The sequence below is a fragment of the Misgurnus anguillicaudatus genome, chromosome 19 (assembly GCF_027580225.2).
Source record: "Misgurnus anguillicaudatus chromosome 19, ASM2758022v2, whole genome shotgun sequence".
In the NCBI taxonomy this organism is placed as follows: Eukaryota; Metazoa; Chordata; class Actinopteri; order Cypriniformes; family Cobitidae; genus Misgurnus; species Misgurnus anguillicaudatus.
In genome coordinates this window covers 39150842-39174389 of record NC_073355.2, presented here as the reverse complement: position 1 = coordinate 39174389, position 23548 = coordinate 39150842, and the positions used below count along the sequence as shown (strand labels likewise).

The window sequence follows — 23548 nt, the reverse complement described above, 5'->3', positions numbered from 1 at the left end:
TCGCTGTTTTAATAAAACTCCTTTCTGAATGTTGTTTTACCCGCATTTGAGCGTAAACTCACCGCTGAATGTTACTGAACCTGCAGCGTTCTTTAACTCACCGCAGACCGCGCTAGCTGATTTGAGATCAGACCGCGAGGGAATATTAACATTTAAAACCCAGTTGAATGGCCAGATAAATATGATCCGGGTCATAAAAGAACAGATCAATTGAGATTATGGGGGTCAATAAAATATATTTTTTGTACCAGGGTAATTGAAGCCGGGTGTCCACTGCTCACTAACTTGCTGTACGTTTCACCGAGTACATAAAACAATCACCTGACTGAAACGTACATATCGTTACGTTCTGGCAAAACTTTATTATCTTTTGATATTATCTATTCGGATTAACAGTTACAGTTAACTCATAGCCTACTCGAGGCTCGGTAGTGAGACACGTAGACCCATGTAAAATATTTGGTCTGGCTGTTCAAGAATAGTTTGCCATATAACGTTAGTTTTGTGCGGTTTGGTACGTATTACGAAATCAACGCGATATCATTATTGTGCGATTCCCTGCCGTTTAATTTCATCAAAACACACAAAACGAAAACATACAAATGCATTTTTATTATAAATTGTTCCGTTTGCGAGGCAATACCATACTCTTTCGGTAACTTACTTCGAGTAAGTGCGATGACCTCGAGGAAGTGCGATCCAGAAGATATGTGCTCTTGGCACCTCAAAAACATGGAAATAATTACTAATTGATGTCAAAATGAGTGTATGCTGACAAGTCTGAACATCCTTTATTAATATTGTCCCTTTTATAAACGTTAATAAACATGCATCTGAAACGGGCCAAGTATGACTCGCTGTATACCACATAGCGCCTCTTGTGGACGTTTCACAGGGAAATGTACTTTCAGCTACGTATTTTAGGTTTTGCAAAAATGTAGGCAGAGTAACGTATTTCCAATGAGCCTGGGTTGCATTTCTCAGTGATTGGTTATTTTTAAACCAATATTTAACTTTCTAGTTATCCCAAGTTATGGAGTGCTTTATTTGAGAAGAAATTGTGTGTGGGGGGGCAACTGTTGTGGATAGTGGAAGGACTTGAAGTAAAGAAATTGAGTTCCTTTAACATGTACTACATAAACGTTTTAGACAAAATCTACAAATGAAGCATCACAGACTTGCATTTCTTCACATGTTTTGTTGTTTAAATTTTTCATATATGAAATATATGAAAAATTGCAGGACAACATTCATCAACTGCAATGGTTGTAGAGAGTTTGTAATAGAAAAATCTATTAGAAGCAGATGAACAAATGTTGTTTTTCACACATTGGTTAATACTACAGAACTGAAACTAAAACCACACTGAAATTTACCTCCATCAGTCCTCAAACACTTATGTATGCTGCTATAATGAACTTGTGAATGACATAATTGATTCTTAAGAAGACATTAACTATATATATATATTTTTTACGTAGGTTTCGAAATTTAAACAAACCCATTACAGTATTGAGATTTAGAGCAGAACTCATCCTGCGTCATTTGTGGTATAAATATAAATGAAACCCGAGATCAAACTTGTTAAGGAGTGATGTTATGTTTCTGAATATAAGATTTAATATAAAAAAAAACATTAATGGAGGAACCTGAGCTGTGTATCTGGAGACCAGAAAAACAAAGAGACTTCATGGTGTGATCTTTCTAATGTTGAAACTGTTCTTCTACTGTTGTGTGTGTGTGTGTGTGCTTGCATGTGCGTGTCAGAGGTGGAAGATTACTTAGCAGTTTGAGGATACATGTATCACCTTGGTAAATTATTTCACATGTAATCTATTACACTTGATCATTCTCATTACCAAAAGACAGAGGACAAAACAAAATGATTTAAGCTCTGTTCTAAATTTATAAGATCAAAAGATGTTTACATCATGAAACAGGCTCGTAAATAAATTAGCGTCAGCTGGTACTCCACTCATGGTCATGTTATTGTTAACATCACCATTTGAGGTTTGCGCACAGTGTTTACTTTTTCCGGGTGAAGTTCCCCTGCTAAAAAAAACAATAGACACCATCACAGAAATTCTATTGGTTTTATTGGGAATATGCCCCAAAACACACTACAGTGTATTGGTCTTTGTTGGTCTCTAATGGTATGTATTGGTTCTATTGGTTCTATGTGTTGGCTCTAATGGAATATGGCCCAAAACACACTACAGTGTATTGGTTTTTGTTGGTCTCTAATGGTATGTATTGTGTCACGGTGATCCGTGTCATGTTTTGTGTCTGTTCCGATTGTCGTCACCTGGACTCTTGTTAATTAATTACCTGCCTCATCACACCTGTGTATCATTAGTCTGTTTGTATATATACCCCTGCCTGTTGTATGTGCACTTGCCGGATGATTGTCGCTACTTTCATGTCTGTTCCTGTTTCTTGTATTGGATGTTCCTGTGTTACCTGCCCGTTGTTATATTCTCGTGTTTTGTTTCTTGTACTGTTAATAAATGTTATTTATTTCATTGTGAACTCTGCACTTGCGTCCTAACTTCCTCACTCCTGCATCCCAGTCGTGACAGAATCATCCGGCCATTATTGGACGCAGCGAGTTCACGGAGCGCGGCTCCCCAGGAGTTTCGTCGAGGGGGAGTAGTGACATCGGGGTTCATTCCCCATCAGCCCCGATGTCTCTTGGGGACCACCGTGAGCGATCGCTCGCTCCTGCGGGAGGAGGATCGGCCCAGGCGGTCCCCCAACGGTTGAGTCGTCGCCGACGGTCCCTCGGAGGACCACCATCCTGCTCGCAGGGGGATCCGGAACGGACCACGCCCAATCATTTCCCCGGGGTGGCTACCGAGCGAGGGTCTCCGTTTCCGCGAGGGGATGGGAGAAGATTTCCGGGGGCATCTGATCGTCGACGATTCCCAGGAGGGGGGTAATTCGTCTGCCTCGGTTCTCGGAGCGATCGCTCCGGTTCTCCTGGCGCAGTCCGGCCAACCGTTCTGTTGGTCTCATCCCGGCGGCTGCCGGCTTCGCCAGGGTCCCCAAGCCCTCCACCCCTCCCTTGGACTCTCGCTACCAGACTTTGTTTTTGTTTTGTGTTTATGTGAGTGTCTGGTAGCCACTCGTAGAGGGAGGGGTTATGTCACGGTGATCCGTGTCATGTTTTGTGTCTGTTCCGATTGTCGTCACCTGGACTCTTGTTAATTAATTACCTGCCTCATCACACCTGTGTATCATTAGTCTGTTTGTATACATACCCCTGCCTGTTGTATGTGCACTTGCCGGATGATTGTCGCTACTTTCATGTCTGTTCCTGTTTCTTGTATTGGATGTTCCTGTGTTACCTGCCCGTTGTTATATTCTCGTGTTTTGTTTCTTGTTCTGTTAATAAATGTTATTTATTTCATTGTGAACTCTGCACTTGCGTCCTAACTTCCTCACTCCTGCATCCCAGTCGTGACAGAATCATCCGGCCATTATTGGACGCAGCGAGTTCACGGAGCGCGGCTCCCCAGGAGTTTCGTCGAGGGGGAGTAGTGACGTCGGGGTTCATTCCCCATCAGCCCCGATGTCTCTTGGGGACCACCGTGAGCGATCGCTCGCTCCTGCGGGAGGAGGATCGGCCCAGGCGGTCCCCCAACGGTTGAGTCGTCGCCGACGGTCCCTCGGAGGACCACCATCCTGCTCGCAGGGGGATCCGGAACGGACCACGCCCGATCATTTCCCCGGGGTGGCTACCGAGCGAGGGTCTCCGTTTCCGCGAGGGGATGGGAGAAGATTTCCGGGGGCATCTGATCGTCGACGATTCCCAGGAGGGGGGTAATTCGTCTGCCTCGGTTCTCGGAGCGATCGCTCCGGTTCTCCTGGCGCAGTCCGGCCAACCGTTCTGTTGGTCTCATCCCGGCGGCTGCCGGCTTCGCCAGGGTCCCCAAGCCCTCCACCCCTCCCTTGGACTCTCGCTACCAGACTTTGTTTTTGTTTTGTGTTTATGTGAGTGTCTGGTAGCCACTCGTAGAGGGAGGGGTTATGTCACGGTGATCCGTGTCATGTTTTGTGTCTGTTCCGATTGTCGTCACCTGGACTCTTGTTAATTAATTACCTGCCTCATCACACCTGTGTATCATTAGTCTGTTTGTATATATACCCCTGCCTGTTGTATGTGCACTTGCCGGATGATTGTCGCTACTTTCATGTCTGTTCCTGTTTCTTGTATTGGATGTTCCTGTGTTACCTGCCCGTTGTTATATTCTCGTGTTTTGTTTCTTGTTCTGTTAATAAATGTTATTTATTTCATTGTGAACTCTGCACTTGCGTCCTAACTTCCTCACTCCTGCATCCCAGTCGTGACAGTATTGGTTCTATGTATTGGTTCTATTGGTTCTATGTGTTGGTTCTAATGGAATATGCCCAAAACACACTACAGTGTAGTGGTTTTAATGGTAAAAGCTAATGGTTCCTATTGGTATTTTAATGGAAACTATTAGAATTTTCTGTAATGGTTTTATTGTTTTTTCAGCAGGGTCTGACTCACACATACTTTAGGTCCCCTTCTGAAGCCAGGCTAATGTAGTTATCACATTCATATATGTGTCTTTTATTTGCGTGATATGTCGATGTAATGTATAGTAATGGGTATAGAGTATGCTCCTTACCTGTTGATGGTGCTCTATTTAGAGTTGCAACTTGCAGAACAAGACCATGCAGTTAGTGTCACGTCTATCTCATGTCTCGGTGATTTATTTGTATAACCCATCGCTACCTTGATAATGGACTTTGATAATGAGGATCATCTGAAAGTGCTCAACGAAAAGTTTAGAGAATACTGTGAGCCGAAGAATAACGTTACGCATCTGAGGCATATGTTTTTTCACGAGAGCACAGGGTATGAATCAGACAATTGAAGCATACCTGACAGATAAAGCAAAGGACTGTGCATTTGGACATTTAACCAATGACTTTATCAAATATCAAATTGTCTGTGGTGTAAAAGGGATAGTTCATCCAAATTTTGTTGGGTTTTACACTAAGCAAGCTAAAATCACATGTTTAAATGTCCCAAATTTTCACTTATCCTTAGTGATGGGAGAAACATAGCTTTTCGAAGCTTCGAATCAATTGAACCAATTGCTTCGAAAAATGATTCACTGTTTCAAAGCACTCGAAAACACATAAATATGGCGCCACTTGCAGGTCAAAAGCTGTATAAGCAACACAATCTCAGTCCAAACATGTTATACTTTGACTTTCTACACAATCATTGCAATGGTTTTTCTAAAAATGTGTTTTTAAGAAAAATTCATTATTTAACATAATAAAGCCATTAATTAAAGTGTATTATTTGTTTTTATTTCTATTTAGGGCAAACATTATTAACACTTTAGTTATTCTTTTAATTATGCACATGTTTCTCATTAAATCTTTCTAGAAACAAAAAGTAGGCAAAATGGTAGCGTTATCAGTCAGAAGGATGAATGTTTCATGAACTAGCATAATTAAACTTACAAACAAAGAAACATTTTCGGTAACACTTTATTTTATGGTGTCTTTGTTACACATGCTACATGTAATTATTATTGTAATAACAGTTAATTATGCTTAATTACATGCAACTAATCATAAACCAAAAGCTATTCCTAACCCCAACCCTAAGTACATGTTGTTAATGATTATTACTTAGTACTTAAATGTATAATTACACTGTAACATTGATACCGTAAAATAAAGTGTGATCACATGATTTTCTAAAACATTTAATTACATAGCATATTGACTTACAAATGCAATCTCTCAAACTCTCTTAAACAAATACTAAATGTATACAAAAATATGTTATTGTTAACAAATTGTTTTTATCCTACAAACATGGATTTTTTATTTATTTATTGGTTTATTATAAAGTTTATTTCATCTGTTGAGGGAGACCACTTATCAACACAAATAAAGAATGACCCAGTTGTGGAGAACATTTCTTTAATTCTGCAAGCAGATATTAATGCTCTGAACTAACTGTAAAAAATTTGATCAGATGTTTAGATCTTTATTTAGTCTTTCAATTAAAAAGAAACTTCTTAAAAATGTTATTAATTTTAGTGATCATCTTCAGGATTATTCACCCACCCATGTAATTATAATCAAGTGATAAGTAAGTGAAAAGCCGGTTATAATTGCAAAATAAACCCTTACAAAAAAATAAATAAATAAATAAAACACATTTTAAAAGTTTTTTTTAGTATAGTAACAAATTAACCATGGTTTTACTAAAATTGTCATAATGGTAATTAATTTGGCAGAAAACGGTTACTAAATATTTGCTATAATTTTACGACAAATATTCCGAGGGCATGTATTATCCTTTACTTTAGTTGAATAAATAACTGAATGTTTACTTGCCACATTTTTGGCTAAAGTAGATAATTAGAAACAAATCCTGATTTGAAAGTATCAAATTCAAACATGTAATGAGACAAAAACACCAAAGTGATACATTAAACATATAAGTCATATAGGTTAAGATAACTCAAAGTACATGAATATGTGGTGTGTTAGTATAAGCAATTGTTATTGGAGTATAACAGGCCTTAAAATGTCACCGCTGATCAGAATCAATTATCTTAAAGAGCTATGTCATGAGAACAACATACAAAATAGAATATAGGCTAAGTGTAATTTATTCATGCAGTTTATAAAATGCCTTGTATCTCATATTTTAGTTTAAAATGCAGAATGAAAAGGGTAAGAAATGGAGAGTTTTTTGACACTTATGATTTTTTAATACCTAGCTTATTTAACAAACGGTTAAAAGCTGATTTAATACTGAATTTCTTGTGCTCGACTGATGCCACTGCACAGTTTAAATTACTTTTAATCCCAGAGCTCTTTAACACAAACACAGTGTTACACCAGGCATCCTTCTCACCTTTCTTTCTGATAGCGGTGACTTTAAATTTCTCATATGGAGGAATCAGCACCTCGGTCTCATTTTTAAACTGGGAGTATTTTGTCACATTAGCACCATAACAAGTCTTGATTTCAAAACAAGATTCTTTTCCAAACATAATTGTTCCTTCACGTTTAAGAGAGCAGGACGCAAATGAGCCAAAACGAATCTCTGTATTATTTTTAATATTCTCATTAAACTTATCACTGGTACCACGATAAGTTAAATGACATTCATTTTGTGTTCTCTTAAGAATCTGTATCGCTTCTGTCAAGAAAAAGTGAAGTGAATACCATTTGAATGTCTTGTTTTTGTATTGTTGTTTACCGGTCCTAACATCATGATTGAATTCGTTGTGGATGTGACCACCAGTGTACGCAAAAATGGCACTTAAATGGTTGCCATTCAAGTTATCTTCATTTTTCATTGTATTATCTTCTTTAAAGTGAAGTATTCTAGGAATGATTTCTTTGTTTAAATATTTTTTCTTCACCAGGTTTGCCATCGTCTCTGTACAACCTTCATACCGGTCATCGACTGAATTCTTTGCCATATCCAATGGATAAATCTCTTCTTTAACAGACACTCTGTCATCCTAGCCATGAGAAATAACAATAACATCCTCAGTAATTATGTTTGTACAATAATATACAGACTCATATTTCAGTCTTACCATTCCTAGGACAACTTTACTGGTGACAATGAGAATAAGAGCTGCAGTGGACAACATCCTGATATAGTCTGAATCCTCAGATGAACAACGAATGGAGATCAGGTTAGAATAAAGTACAGCGAAGCAGCTGTAAGACAACAAATGCAATATTGTGTTACAAAGCCAAAATCATACTTTAAAAAAAATGTATGCACAATACAAAATTGCACATTGCAGCTGCATATCCATTTACAACTAAGGGAGATTTCAATATTTCGTATTTTGACCCATTTTGTTTAAAGAGCCATATAAAACATTATTTAAAACTGATCAAGCAAACATATTGTTTTAACCATGTAAATATCAAATCATAAGCCTCCTTTTTGAAATGAAATAATTTACAGTAACAAACCTTTTCAGATTTTAAGACCTTCAAGTGATTTTTCTTCCAGGATTTGATAAATAGAGTAACAAATTTCAAAGTATTAAAGTTAAAGTTCAGTTCATAAAATTACGAGATCATACCTGTATGCATGAACAATGAGTGTCATAGACGAACAAACTAAGACCGTTTTATACAATTTAAAAGTAGAAGGCGTAGTCAAAGACACCCAATACATAGAAAAACATCATCAGTACTCAGAAAAACTGAAGAAAACAGTTCCCCTATAACATCTGAGAATCCTATCACACAGTTTTTCATCTGTCTGTGTCAGGAATTTGGAAAGACACAAATAGATTTGTTTAAGCGATATGCTGACTTGACATCATTAGTACATTTATAATGTGCAACATGTGCAATACACAAAAGTCAATATGCCGCTGCCTCATTGAATTAACCATACATCAAATCTTACAATTTCTTGCTGTTTGAGAAGCACAGACAAAATGCATAACGTGTCATTCACTGGGTGTATCACCCCCCCACCCACCCCAATGGCTGCATAGGTGCACTGGAACAATCCTTCCTAAAATCCATTAACAAAGCATCTTTTGCATCGATTTTTGTGTGAGCATATCAGTGAACACCCCTGACCACTCGGTAAGTTCACGTTTTTGTAAATGAAAGTTTAATGCATTTTAAGAAGGATTGTTCCAGTGCACCTATGTACCCATTGAAGAGGTGGGGGCTGATACAACAAACACCCGAAAATTCTCGGGCCAGCATCATATGTCCAAATTTCAATCAAAACCATTCTATTTCATCATAAACAATCTGAAAACGGGGCTTTAAGTGTAAAATACCGAATTGTCCTTTAAATGGCCTTGAAACATTGACATTGAAATTACTGTAGTTTTCTAAACTTATTAGTCAGCTGGACAGCAACCTATTATATAGGCATTTAAATACAGCTACATTACTTAAAATTAAGATTTATTTTTTATTTTTTATAATTTAGAAATAAAGTAAAAAGTAATGGTATTTCTTGTGCAACAATGTTAACCTAAAAAGGTGATAATGTGAACACCAATTGTTGAATTTTCCAAAATGGTGATGATTTTATATTTTGTGGGTTTGTATCAAACATAAGTTTATCAGAGCAGTCTTCACCGTAAAAAAAAAAATGTTTTTGTGTTACTTTAACTTGTTTGACTTAATTTGTTAATGTCAACTTTTTTTCCAAGTCAAAACTTAAAATAGATTAAATTGACTTGCGAAACCAAGTTTTAACTTCATGCTGCATTTTATACAGTGTTGTAATAGTGTTGTTATCTACAGCCACACAATGTGGAAACTGGTATTCTGATAAAACACGATTTGTTGTCACATTACTCCTAATAAACATAACGTTGTTCATTGTCAATGAATATAAAGATTGATAGATATTAAAAGTTCTGCATTTCTTTCTCTTAAACAAATAAACATCAAGTTCCTCTGAATTTGAACTATTACAACATTAGTCCAAATAAAGAAGTCGATAGACAAGCAGAAAATAAATACCAAGAAAATTATTTTTTTTAGGAAGGAGAACTGATTCCTGTCATACATTTCAACACACTAAATGTAAACTGCATAAAAAGGACAAAATAAGCGACTTGGTGTCCTTTTGAGGAAGCACTGATGCTGCAATCTAAACCTATGCTGGTGCTGAATGTCTACATTTAAAGAAATGTATTGAAAAATATTATTATTATTATCGTCGTATGTATTTAGTAAAATACAATGAAATGCATTTTGCTCCTTCACACACATGCAGTATATCAGACATACAAAAATACTTACAAGAGACATTGACCGAAAGTGCATAGTGCAAGACAAAAAAGTGCATCAACTATTTAACAGTCCGACCGCCTGTGGAAAAAAAACTATTACTGAGACGGGTGGTACTGGCTTTAATGCTACGGTAGCGTCTCCCAGATGGTAGGGGAGAAAACAAAGCATGAGGGGGATGATTGGGGTCACTAATAATACAATCAGCTTTCCTCTTGCAACGTGAAACATAAATGTTGCGAAGATCAGGTAGGTCAGCATTTGTAATCCTGACTGCTGACTTAACAACTCTTTGCAATTGTTTACGATCATTGAAGGTTGTGTTCCCATACCACACTGTGATACAAAAGGAAAGAACGCTCTCAATGGTGCATCTGTAAAAGTTCACAAGTGCTCTGGTACTCAGGCCAAACTTTTTAAGGCGCCTCAGAAAATAAATGCGTTGTTGTGCCTTCTTGAGGATGCACTTAGGAGTTCAATGACCATGCTAGAGTGTCTGAGATGTTTATGCCTAGAAATCTATAGCTATCAACAATCTCTCCATTGATGGTAATGGGAGTGTGAACTACTCCGGCCTTTCTAAAGTCAATAATAGTTTCCTTGGTCTTATCGACATTAAGGAAAAGGTTGTTATCATGGCACCACAAGATAAGATTCCTTCCTGTAGGCTGACTCGTCATTGTTACTTATAAGGCCAACCAAGGGAGTGTCATCTGCAAACTTTATGATCAAATTTAAATTGCAAGTAGCTACACAGTCATGTGTAAACAGGCTATACAGTAAGGGGCTGAGACAGCAGCCTTGCGGGGCCCCGGTCCTAAGCACTAAGGTGGATGAGAATGCTTTGCCTATCCTTACAACTTGGGGCCTGTATGTCAGAAAATCAAATATAGCCAATTACAGATAGTGTTGCCCAAACCAAGGCCTCGAGCTTTAACACTAACTTAGATGGAACAATAGTGTTGAAGGCAGAGCTATAATCAATAAGCAACATTCTGAGGTAGGCATTTTTTGTTGCAATGCAAGTGAAATAGCATCATCTACAGATCGTTTAGCACGATAGGCAAACTGCAACGGATCGAGGGTAGCAGGGATATTATGTTGAATAAATGAAATAACCAGTTTTTCTAAGCATTTCATATCACAGATGTTAAAGCAATAGGTCTTTAATCGTTTAAACAAGAGACAGGAGTTTTCTTAGGTATAGGTATAATGATGGTTTCCTCAAAACACCGCACACATAGACAGGACAGATTAAATACATCAGTGAAAACCGGAGCTTATTGTGGATAACTTAAGAACACGGGATGGAATGCTGTCCGGGCCGGCAGATTAACGTCCATTTACCCTACTAAAAGTCTCATGCACATCAGTCTCTGTTCCCTGAAAATCAACAGTATCTGATGACTGCCATGCAGTTCATAGGCCTGGGTAGTCCGAGTTGGTGGCTTCGAAGCGGGCAAAGAATCTGTTCAATTCGTCCGGGAGATCCTGCCAAGTCTTGTAGTCTGTAAGCACCCGCAGTCCCTACCACATCCGATGCGAATTAAGACCGTACAACCCTGCTCCAATTTCTCTCTTTATCATCCTTTGGCAGCTTTGATAGCTCTCCGACGTACGTTGCCGTTCATCCAGGGCTTCTTGTTAGGATATTGGCAAATAGATCGTACTGGGATACAGAGCTCCATGCAGAAACAAATTTAAGCAATGACGACTGCAGTACCATCATCCAGACTCGATGCCCAGCTCCTAAAGATTGGCCAATCTGTCAGGTCAAAGCAGGCCTGTAGATCCAGAAATCAATTTGTTTTAACTAAAATGAATTTAAAGTATTTATTTGATTTATGTTGTTCCTGAATACGTTTGTTTTCTTTGTTTTCTTTCCTTTATTTTATTTGTATGTTGTGTTTTAAAATGATGTGTTATTTCCGATGTGAAGCACTTTGGGCACCTTGTGGGTGCTGTAAAGTGCTATAGAAATAAAGTTGATTTGATTTGATATGACCCCCAAGTGTAAACTATGCAACTTGCTTGAAATGGAGTTTTGGTTAGCTATATGTATCACGGTCTAAAATATTTAGTAAGGAACAATATTTGTCTTATTTATTCTGTGCCACCATTTTTATCACACTTTGAACCATAAGATAACTCCACCAAAATAGCGCTGCTATCGGTCACGGAAGCATTACGGCTAGGTATTATGTTATTTATGCAAATTTTATACTCGCATCTTATTAGCTTCATTATTGTACTACTGTATTTCCATTTGTTTTCCACTAAATCAGGATATTGACCACTGCAGCTCTTATTCTCACCAGTAAAGTTGCCCTAGGACAGGTAAGACTGAATTATGAGTCTGTATATTACAATACAATTATGACTACTAATGATGTTATTTTTTTCTTATTGCTACAGTATAGGATCACAAGTGCCTGTATCTGAATCCATTGCCATACCTAATGGATATATATATTTCCTTCAGCAGCCAGGCTGTGATCCTGCAATGAAAAATAGTAACTTCACATCATCAGTTGTCACGTAATATTGTAATATTTACACTCAAAATGTAAGCTTATGGGAGACCTTTACTGGTGACTATGAGAATAAGAGCTGCAGAGGTCAACATCCTGATTGAGTCTGAATCCAGATGCGTGTGATTAGTTGTTATTCCTGTTATGACCTGTAGATGGTGTAATACTTTAACAGTGTATGGTAGGCTTGCAAGAAATGGGTACGTAGAAATAAAGATGCTGAAGGAGGCGTTTTCTATTAATGTAAAAAATCTTTAAATAAGTCACTGTGAAAAGTCCAAATGCAATGCATCATATCCAGTCTGATTCATGTTTTCATAACATGTGATACCTTTATATTCACTGGTTGATCTTTTAATAGATTATGTAAAGCACTTAAGAAAAAACATTTTCAATAAAGCTGACAAGCCCAAGCAAGCAATTCAGGCTAAAACAAGGCAAATTTTGGGCTGTCAGTGAAACGTCTAGTCCAAGAATAGACAAAGCATATACGCTTAGACCATGTAAAAGAAATAAAAGCGAACACTTTCAACACTTGTTGACTTTGCTTACATGATGGAATACCGTACCTCTTTCTGTAGCAAGTTATTTTGGCATAAACAGCAAGGTAGAAGTAAATTACTCATAGTCGAACTATATTGGGTCTATAGTTAGCTGTCATTTCACTGTCTCGGTTACTGTGCATTCAGACTGCCACCGGCGAGAGCGTCAAAGTGGCCGGAAGTCATTCATTTTCAATGAGAGCTGGCGGCGAGCAGCGGCGGGGCGTGTCATGTACAGCGTGAGCGTCAATAAGAGTTAAAATCAGCTCAACTTTATGGTAATGAGATATAACGCAGTTCGGCAGCAACCAATCGGAAGGCAGAAATGTTCGGTGGCAAGCAATCGGAAGGCGGAAACCTCCGCCTGAGAGGAGTTCAGAGAATGCATTCGGGGGTCAGAACGTCCACTACATGTTTTCTTTAGCGTCGTTGGCAGGTCAGCCAGAGCTTTTATTGACGCTCTCATAAAGGCCATTTAAATTACAGTATAAGGGTAGAACAAATTTCAATATTTCAAGAGAGGTAAAAAAAATGTCATGCACAACAATTTGACAACACATGCATATCATGAACAGAGAGTTACAATGATTAAAAAATAGGTATTATTTTATTTTAGGTCTGCTCTTAAGATAACTGAATACATGTGAATATTAAATGAAGGGTTTGTCATAGTTACTATTATAACATCTGAGATTCAATCATAGTTTTCAATGTGACTGTGAGGATGTTTGCAAGACACAAACAGGCTTTACTTAGCAACAACTTTACACCTTAACGTGTGGCTTAATGTACAACATCATGTCATGAACCAAAAATATCAAAGATTAAAAGCACACGCTCTTCAAACTATACTACTGTCTTATTTGAGTCCTTATATACAAAATCTAATAAACCTAAGCAATTAACTAAAAATACAATAAAGAACTGAAGAATAAACACAAAAAAGTTGTAAAATCCCAAATTCTGTACAGATTTGTAAACAAAACAGAAACTTTAGTTTTAGTATAGTAAAAAGTTTTTTTTACTATAGGTTCTTATGTAAATGAGCATTTTAAACAGACTCTTGATGGATTCTGCCAATAAACTGGTATTTCTGAATGGCCTGAAACTGGGATTAAGTGGAACAAAAGTATTTGATGAATGTATACGTGCCGAGAGCATTCGGTTAATATCATTCTCTCATTTTAGAGGGAGCATCTGAGCTCCGCATATTCTGATAAGTAAACTCTTTTATGCTATTAGAAAATCAAAGTTTAGGAAGCATTACTCTGATGCACTTGAAGCTTTATATTATGATAATATTAAGCATTAGCTACTGTACTGCCGTCTTTTCCTCCTCTAATAATATTCCACATCAACAGATCCAAAAGCAACAACTGAAAAAAAAATGCAAAAGACTAAATTAGAAACTGAATACAGATTAGTGATGATTATAGATGCTATTTTCATTTTGTTTAATATTTTAGTTTATCTCACCTTGACCTCCTTCTTTCTTCAGTTTAGAGTAAACATTTTTCCCACCTTCCCTGGTATTCCCTAAAAGTGGCAAGAATTGGGAAACTTCATTATAAACAACCCAACATTCACAGTTAACTTCCGAAAAAAGATGACAGTTTAGCTATGTTTATAGATATTAAACAACAAAATTAAATATGACGTATGACGCTGCTGACGTGTTATCTTGTGCGCCCGAGCTTCGTTAACAGTCTGAGTGTGACGTAAGCTGTATTCAAGCTATTTTGGTATTGTTATATTTTAAAAAATGGTGCATGTTGCAAATGTCCTAATCCCTCAGATTGGAAACGAAGCTCGGGCGCACCAGACAGAGCATGTGAGCGAAGCAGAGCGGATCAAGCGCTCCACTCAGTCGCTCACCGCCCAACCAAGCGCTCCGTTAACTTTCCGCTCACGCTCGCAAATAAACCAATTCCCGCTCAGATCCCGCTCCGACATAAAAAAAATTAGTAAGCCTAATTGTTTTCTGTATTGACGTTCTTGGATAATTGCATTTAATTAAAGTATTAGCTGATAAATCGTAGTTATGTACAGTTGTGTGTTGGCTATTAGACCTAGTTTAACTGATACGGAGCTCCGGATATAATTCAAATTAACAATTTGTTTCCACGACATCCACATGTTTTACTAATTCACAATTTTAAGTAATAATAAATGTAATAAGTAATTACGAAATATTATAATACTTCGTTCCCCTTATGAGAAAAAGATTAACAAACTATACTATTATATTAATATATTATTTGAAAAAACTAAAATAAATTAAAGAACAGTTTCTTAACAAGAAGGTTTTTTAAGTGCAAATATACAGCGCATCAGTAAATACAGAACACAGCTCTGTCTTAAAGAAATTAAAATTAGACAGTATTTATGAACCTGTAAATGTACAAAACGAATGCAATACAGAAGGCCATGAGTATTTATTTATGGCATTTTCAATAGTATATTAGTAGATAATTTAACGTGTATATAGTATGAAAACGAATAAATCATTATTTTGGCTAAATTAATCTGGATAGATCATTTTAGTCATTTCAGAACAGGCTTAAATGCTATCTAAAACAACTTACATTTTATCCCGAGTGTTACTTGGTCTAAAATATGTAGAAATACAGCTTATGTGAAAACAAATTACAGAATGAAAATGTTTAGCTCACGCGGACCGAACGAAAAGCCGTTAATTAAAAAATCTGTAAAATAGAGGACGTGCTGAATCAGTCGAGTCGGCAGATTATCATCAATGTTTATAATGTTCCACGCAGATACTGTTGATGAAAAAAATTCATATCTAAATGTCCAGGTAAGTTTAGTCAGTTAATTCTAAAGGCACCGGCGTTTTTGACTGAAGCTTCCTCATCCACGGAGCAGAGAACTATAAAGGTTTTTATTTTAAGTGGTTTTAATGCTGGTAAGCAATCAGTTATATTATGGTATGGTAATACTTTAATTTAGCTGATCAACACAAATACAAAGTAATTTTAATCTTTAAAACTGCATCTAGATGCAGACGACGCTACAGTTATTCTGTCATCTTAGTTTCATTTCTTTCATTTTTATATAAGGCTGGCGACTTCATTAAAACAATATTTGAAATTCATAACTTATTGCTAGCCGTTTTTACAGATTCTCGAACTAGCAAATTACCAAAGGGCATTCTGGGATGAGCGAGCGGTGCGGAAATTTCGGGAATGCGCTCTGATGAAAATATTACCACAGCGCTCACGCTTCAATATTTGATTGACAAGACAGCTGACTCGGTGGTTTCTTAGCAATATGAAAAGCCGCGTCGCACTGCTCTTTTTTAAAAAAAGGCAGTGCGTAGCGCCTTGCGTTTGCAAGCGTTTAAAGCGCTTTTGGTGTGACTGGCCCCTAAAACATTGTAAACTGTTTTCCACAGATGAATGGAGGTCTTACGGGTGAGTCATTAATGACATAATTTTCATTTTTGGATGAATTAACCCTTTAACTTTCTGTTTTGTAGATCTGTTCAATAAAAGCAACAGAAAGCCACATCTGTGATTCCGGATGTCATCGCTGTTTATTTTACCTTTCTTGTCTTTCTTCTTTTTCTTCATTTCTTTCTTAGATTTCATTTCAATATTAGCATAGATGTCATCAGCTGCTTCACTTACATTGTCTACAATGAAGAATAAAGAAATGATTAAGAGTTTTCTCCTCTCAGTCTTTAGTTTTACTCCTCTGGTAGTTTCTACATTTGCTCTTTAGTTTATTTTTCTTGAAGTTGATCTGTGAATACATGACATCACTGTGGCCGGCCTGAGACACTGCTAAAGGAAAAGTTTAACCTTAAAATTGTTTTATTGTCATGAGATAAACAACATTAAATGATATCAATACATTATCTGCACTTGTGTCTTTATTATCTGTTGTAATAGAATAAAGATCAGCATCTCTTGTAATAAATAAAAAGTTTAAAAGACCATTTGTCAAAGCTTTATGTCTTGTGAAGCCTTCATAGAAATATTGTTTTGTTTTACCTTTCTTGTCTTCCATCTTTTTCTTCATTTCTTTCTTAGATTTCAGTTTAATATTAAGATAGATGTGATCTGATTCACTTACATTGTCTATAATAAAGAATAAAGAAATGATTAAGAGTTTTCTTCTCAGCCTGAGACATTGGAAAGGAAAATAATTTGACCCTTAAAGGTCACTTTTTTGTGATCCCATTGTTTAATCTTTAGTTAGCGTGTAATGTTGCTGTAAGAGCATAAATAATGCCTGCAAAATGATAAAAGCAGATTTCTTGCACTGATCATAATAAATGAATGTACTGACTGACCAGTCGGCAATGGATTGTAAACATCTTCAGCCTGTTTCTGATCTGATGTCTGGCTGATGTTCTTCTGTTGACTGACAGCTGAGGGAGACTGAGAACGTTTTTTGTTTTTGTAGCACCATAGCAGGACCAAGAAAAATATCAAAAACATGAAGCTCAGTCCAAGACACAGACCAACAATAAGACCAAGAGATGAAGATCCTGCGACTGGAAAAGCAGAGATACAACCTAATATAACTACCGCATATGCAAAAAGATTTCAACACTGTTTCTAGAGGAGAGAGACCATCTCTGACTGAGATCCAGCTCTTTGGAGACTCTCCTCTCTCTGGGTGTTTACAGTAGTAGAAACCCTCATGTGACTTTGAGACTGTAGGGATGATCATCATGTCTCTTGTAGTTTGATTCTGCACCACTGATCCATCTTTATAAAATTCAGCTCTCATGTTAGAGGGTTTTTTATCTCGATATAAACAGCGTAGAGTCAGAGGATCTCCTTCAGTCACAGGATGAACAGGACTGTCCAGAATCACATCAACATCTACAAAACAGAAGAAATGACTGATGATTACAAATTATAAAAATATAACAGAGGGATTTTCCATTTTCTATCAGCTTGTTACATCTGGCAGATGATAAAACTTAATTAAAATTCCATAGACTTAAAATGAAAATCTTTAACCATTATCTGGGGACCAGAATATAATAGAGACCCTAACAACACCTTAGCAACCAGTAAGAAAACCATTGTAACCATATACTGTAATGCTGGTCTAAAAAACCATTGGAGCACCCTGGCAACAGCCACCCACAACACTTGCATTGTGTAGTTTTGCAGAAGCAAATATCTGCATTTATATTTCAGAAAATGACACAATCTATATTTATTTAATATCCACTGATTATTGAAATTAATGGAATCTGTTTCATTTCACTAAGGGGGAATATATTCTCTGCCTCTAAAATGAATAAACAATGATTTGTAGACTCACTGTGTACTGAGATATTAACAGGATGTAGTTTCTCTCCAGATTCAGACTGACACCAGTACACTCCAGTATCAGATGTGTAGAGAGAACTGATTGTACATGTAGATGTTGTTCCTGTAGATCTCCAGTCTGATGAACAATTTTTCAGTTTGTCTGTGTATCTTCTCACTGTCCATCCAGTAGAGTTACTGTGATCCTCACAGCTCAGAGAGAGAGATTCAGATGAGAAGTGTTGAGATCTGTTGGGTCTGATGATCAGAGAGACTGAAGGAGAAACACCTGAGAAGAAAATGACAGAAAATCATCTTTATAAGAGACAAATAAATAAATGAATGATATAAGACATTGAGTGTTAGAGATTGTTGTTGTTTAGTTGTGTGTGATGAACTCACCAGTGATCCACAGTGTTTGTGTGTTACTGTACTCTGTGTGATAGACTGGATCTCCTCTCTCTGCTCTGCACATATAAACTCCTGTGTGCTTCACAGTCACTGAACTCACTGTGTAGATGCCTTTAGATCCTCCACTGCTGTTTGACACCAGCTCATAATCATATTTATTCACTGTAGAGTCAAAATGTGATACACATGCTTTTAATGAAATACTGACGTTCTCATTTAACCCTTAACAATGTTCTGAATTAAACCAGTTGATGTATTTGTTATGAGACTGTTATCAGATATTACCTGAGTAAAGACTCTGTACAGTGAACCAGTTGAATGTCCAGCCTGTAGATGAATTTATAACCTCACACATCAGAGTCACTGAATCTCCTTCAGTCAACCACTGCTGTGGAGAAACACTTAAAACTGTCGGTCGTTTATCTGAAAGTGATCAATCTCTCATGAATAACATGTTACACTTTATCTCTTCATCACACTAATAATGATGAACAAACATATAAACTCACCTGATGATACAGTCAGTGTAACAGCATCACTCATCTTAGTGTTTTGTTTACGTATCTTTCCTCTACAGGTGTATTTATCACTGTGATAGTATTGAATGTTGTTAATTTTACACTCTTGTGTGTTGCATTGTGTGATTATATTTCTGTTATTTGTCTTCTCTACAGTCCAGCTGTATGTCCACTCAGTGTCTCCTGTATCCTGTATGTCACATCTCAGAGTAACAGTTTCTCCTCTGAACAGCTGTTTGTCAGGATAAACACTCACTACAGGTTTAGGACTCTCTGTACAAACACAATGTATTAAACAATATTTAAAACAATGTGTGATATTGTGAAAGTATGATTTCAGGCTGTTGAGATTCACAGTAGTAAAATTAAACATAAATAAAGTAAAATAAAAGCAGTCTGTTAGGCTTAGAAATACTGAGATCATCTTGGTTACGTATGTACAGTAACCCTCGTTCCCTGAAGGAATGGATACGTCATGTCGTGACCAACGAATTGTGAACGTGAGAGGAGACGGAACCTGGGCTTACTAAATAAAGGCTGGTCGCTAGTGATTTAGGCAGACTGGGAAGTGAACCCTGTCTGGGCGGGAGTAGGAACGCTGCGGAAGCCACCCCCTAACTTATCAAAATACAGGCTGATGGTCGACCTGCTGGGGATTGCTGCCTGACGCACCTTCACCGGTGCCTTTGTGCAGTTGTGCTCCACCTCTTTAGGGCATAAAACGGGTCATCAGCTGGGGACCACAAGTCATGGATGTTTCGCTCCTTTAACCCCAGTGCATCTCCTGGTGGTGGAGCAATGGCAGGGATCACTCCCTGCCACCCCCTGCTGATGCCCTAGGTGTCACTTGGCCCCCAACTCCTATGCTTCCTCCTTAGCCACAGCCAAAAGCTGCCCCTTTCTGCCTCCTCTGCCAGTTCTTTAATGGCTTTTCGACACCCTGCTCCTGTACATCCCATCTCGCGGAGCAGGCGAACCGTTGAGGACCCTACAAAGCCCCTGCATCCCACTTCAACAGGATACGTGGTGGCTTTCCACCCAGCCTCTCTACAGTCTTCTACCAGGTCTGCATACTTGGCACGTTTCCGCTCATTAGCAGCCTCCATTCCCTCCTCCCATGGGACGGTGAGCTGCACCAACAAGATGGTCTTAGTTGGCTCTGACCATAGGATGAGGTCTGGCCGGAGCAAAGTTTCTGTGATCTCTCTGGGGAATTGAAGCTGCCTCCCCAGATCAACCCTCATGTTCCACTCCCTGCCAGATAAGACAACTCCAGATGTTGCTCTCTGGTAAGGTTGGTTGATTCTTTCTCCGGCCCTTGCGAACTGGATGGATCTACTCGTTGGCCTCCTGTCTGCATGACTCTGCCACCTCTGCTAATTTGTTCAACACAAGATCGTGTCGCCACCTGTAGCAGCCTCGAGACAATGCCGTCTTGCAGCCCGACAGGATGTGTTGGAGGCTTGCATTGCTGGTGCTGCAAAGAGGACAAAGTTCCTCAGCGCCGAACCATTGGTGGAGGTTTCTGGGACAAGGTAGAGTATCATCGGTGGATCTAATCAGGAAACTGAGCCTGGCTTGGGGGATCTTCCACAGATCAGACCATGACAAATGCCTATCCGTGACACCTTCCCATGACATCCAACGTGCCTGCTGACTCTGAGACACTGCCTTGATGTTAAGGCACTCCTGCTCAGTCCTTGTCACTTCTGCCACCACCATGGCTCTCCGCTCTTCCTTGGAGGCCTTTGACCAGAAGAGGGGGGTCTTGCTCCTTCCAAGGCCTGCTCGTCCCTCCTGGACTCTGCCAACTACTTCACGATGTTTCAGCCTGCTAATTGCCATGTCCACTTCTTCTTGGGCTTTCCACTTCCTCCCTGTTTGTATGGTAGGGCCAGCTGCTCTCACTAGTTGGTCAGTGGATTCCCTCAGCTCCAGCACCATCCGAGCCTTCTTCTGCTTATATCCTAAGCCAATGGATCGCAGTGGCAGCTGTAGTGTGTTCCTGCCAAAGAGGCCTACATCTGATAGGAATCTCGGCAGACCCAACCACTTACTGATGAATGAGTTTACCAGCCCATCCATCTTTTCTGCCACCAAGGAGGGAACTTCGCTCATCTTCAGAGGCCACATCACCCTTGGGTACAGTATGAACTGGTAGCTCCACACTTTATACTTGCCAGGGAGCTGGCTCTGATTGATCCTGGTGAGGCCATCTGCAAGCAGTTTCCTCACTGCTTCCCCCATCTGCCTATCAGAGAGGTCTGCTGTATAAGTGCGGCCCAGGCTACGAACGGGCTTGTTTGCCAGCAAGGGGATTTCTTCCCCACCTGGGACAAAGACAGTATGGTCACTTCTAACCCCTTTCCTCAGGGACAGGCTGCACGATTTGGAGGGTTTGATCTTCATCCTCGCCCACCCCACAAGCTCGTCAATCCTCTTAAGCAGTCTTCTTGTACATGCTGCTGTCTGTAGTATGGTGGTATTGTCATCCATATAGCCTCTCACTGGTGGTAGCTTTTGGCCTGGTGGTAGCTTCATGCCTCCAACCATCACCCTTGCTCCAATCAGGATGATCTCAAAGTCTGCTACAAACAGGATGGGAGAGATCGAACATCCCATGGCAATGCCCACTTCCAACTTTTGCCAGCCTGTTGTGAAGTCCTGATGGGTCCAACACATCTTCATGTCCTCAAAGTACTTAGCCACAAGGTCACGAATCCAGACAGGGATGTAGAAAAAGTCCAAGGCATACTCGATGAGTTGGTGGGGGACGGACCCGTATGCATTGGCCAGATCCAGCCGTACCACATGAAGGTCACCTTTGTCTCTTTTTGCTCTTTGGATCTGATCCCATATGACTGCGGAGTGTTCCACGTATCCTGGGAAGCCTGGTACATCTGCCTTCTGGCAGCTTGTGTCGATGTACCCATTGCTTATGAGGTAGGTGGTCAACCTCTTGGCCATGATGGAGAAGAAAACCTTGCCTTCAACATTCAAGAGTGCAATGCTCCTAAACTGGCTAATGGTGGTCGAGTTTGTTTCCTTCGGGATGAACACTGTAACAGCTCGTCGCCACTCTGAAGGGATGACTTTGTTCTTCCAGGCCATTCTCAGGAGATGCCACAGATATTTCTGGACCCCTGGGCAGAACTTGTACAGCTTGTACGATACCCCATTGGGCCCTGGAGCTGAGGCTGCTCTTGCTTTCCGTACAACTTCTGCTACCTCATTGAGCTTGGGGGGATCTTCGTTGAACAGGAAGGATGGAGGGGCTGGATGAGGAACATAACCTGGTGATCCCAACGGCGATGACTTTTCTGGGTCACTGTAATGCTTCCTTATGAAACTCTCCAGTTGTAACTGTGTTATCTCCAGCTCCCATTTCTTTTGTCCTCTAGTAGCTGTCTCGCATGCTTGAAGGTGTTTTTGAAGAAGTTGCTCCTCTCCTTCTCCTTCCGCCTTCTTCGTTTGCGGATGCGCTCTGCCCTCCGAAGGCTGGCTAAGTTTTTCTTCACCTCCTCTCACAGTGGCTTCAGGCCCTCCTTCTCCTCTTTGCTTGCCCTTCTCCACTGCTTTCGGAGATGGCGACGCTTTTTCACAAGTTGCTCGATCTCTCTCTCTCTCTCCTCCCCTTTTGCTTTGAGGCCTTTTGCTTCCCAGCCACTACTCCAAACCTGCTTCTGCATTCCTCGTACAGGATGTCTCCAATGCGATTCAGCTTGGTTTCCACCTGGCCACGCAGTGTCTGCTCCAGAATAATGCTGAGGTCATCATCGAACTGCTGCCACACTGCTACTTCATTTGCCTTTGGCCATTTGATTAGCTGTCTCCGCCCGGGTTCTTTCTCTGTCCTCTGGCCTGGCTCCTGGTTGCTGGGGTTAATTGATGATGGTGTCCTAAGAATGTTTTCTCCTGTTCCACCCTCAGAGGAATATGTATCGGCCAAGGACTCTCCTGTGTTCTCTACCTGCCTTCCATCAGCAACGCTGGAACCCTCAGCACTGTGGTTAGCGACCTGGCTTTGGGCTCCACTTCTCTGACCTGCGGTTGCAGAGCAATGTTGCTGCTTTTCCCCCGCCTGACACTTCTTCTTCCCCTGGTGAATCCTTAAACCTCTGAAGGTAGTGACTTTCTCCCATCCGCACCTGCATCTTCTCAAAACCTTTAAATAATTGTCTTTATCCATTCCGGTCATTACCATGAAGTCCGTCAAGTTTGGCCTTTCTTCCACCCCGCCTCTCGGAGGGCCACAGGGTTGGTTCCCTTTCTTCATCTTCGTAGTTTTTTTAAGGTGTCCACTAAAGGACTGGTGGATAAGGTAACTAGCCTGCCACCCCTGGTGCAGACTTTCCTGCTGTCATCCAGTCTCTCCTGGATGTGCTCCAGTCTTCCCTGGACGCCAACTGCCCTTTCACAGCATTTTAAATAAACGGCATTACTAACGGCGT

The 23548-nt window shown here is 39.5% G+C and overlaps 2 protein-coding genes and 1 long non-coding RNA gene across 3 annotated transcripts in view; all 3 read right to left on the bottom strand.

Moving 5' to 3' along the window:
* Positions 1 to 6386: 6386 nt before the first annotated feature.
* Positions 6387 to 8126, bottom strand: LOC141351130 (T-cell ecto-ADP-ribosyltransferase 2-like). The gene is made up of 3 exons (XM_073857601.1): positions 8005 to 8126; positions 7614 to 7740; positions 6387 to 7535 (listed from the first exon to the last, which is right to left on the bottom strand). Exons 2-3 carry the CDS (start codon positions 7668 to 7670, stop codon positions 6762 to 6764), a joined length of 831 nt encoding a protein of 276 aa, XP_073713702.1. The 5' UTR covers positions 7671 to 7740; positions 8005 to 8126; the 3' UTR covers positions 6387 to 6761.
* Positions 8127 to 13497: 5371 nt separating this feature from the next.
* On the bottom strand, positions 13498 to 16814 carry LOC141351132 (uncharacterized). The gene is made up of 3 exons (XR_012359365.1): positions 16440 to 16814; positions 14354 to 14413; positions 13498 to 14253 (listed from the first exon to the last, which is right to left on the bottom strand). It is a non-coding gene; the product is annotated as an uncharacterized lncRNA (long non-coding RNA).
* Positions 16815 to 16822: 8 nt separating this feature from the next.
* LOC141350842 (obscurin-like) overlaps positions 16823 to 23548 on the bottom strand; it is a gene marked incomplete at its 3' end in the record, with an annotated part of 41884 nt that continues 35158 nt past the window's right edge. The window contains exons 21-27 of the mRNA XM_073856673.1: positions 19089 to 19370; positions 18877 to 19002; positions 18571 to 18741; positions 18182 to 18457; positions 17466 to 17730; positions 17193 to 17374; positions 16823 to 16977 (exon numbers count right to left, since the gene is read on the bottom strand). Of these exons, the coding sequence (XP_073712774.1) occupies positions 16823 to 16977; positions 17193 to 17374; positions 17466 to 17730; positions 18182 to 18457; positions 18571 to 18741; positions 18877 to 19002; positions 19089 to 19370 (1457 nt within the window). The remainder of the gene's footprint in view (positions 16978 to 17192; positions 17375 to 17465; positions 17731 to 18181; positions 18458 to 18570; positions 18742 to 18876; positions 19003 to 19088; positions 19371 to 23548) is intronic.

What these genes read in the sequence shown, in the direction of transcription:
- LOC141351130 (XM_073857601.1), bottom strand. Translation starts at nt 7,670, where the DNA reads ATGTTGTCCACTGCAGCTCTTATTCTCATTGTCACCAGTAAAGTTGTC. An exon ending in GTAAAGTTGTCCTAGGAATG is followed by an intron (nt 7,536 to 7,613) that starts GTAAGACTGAAA and finishes TCTCATGGCTAG; the next exon opens with GATGACAGAGTGTCTGTTAA.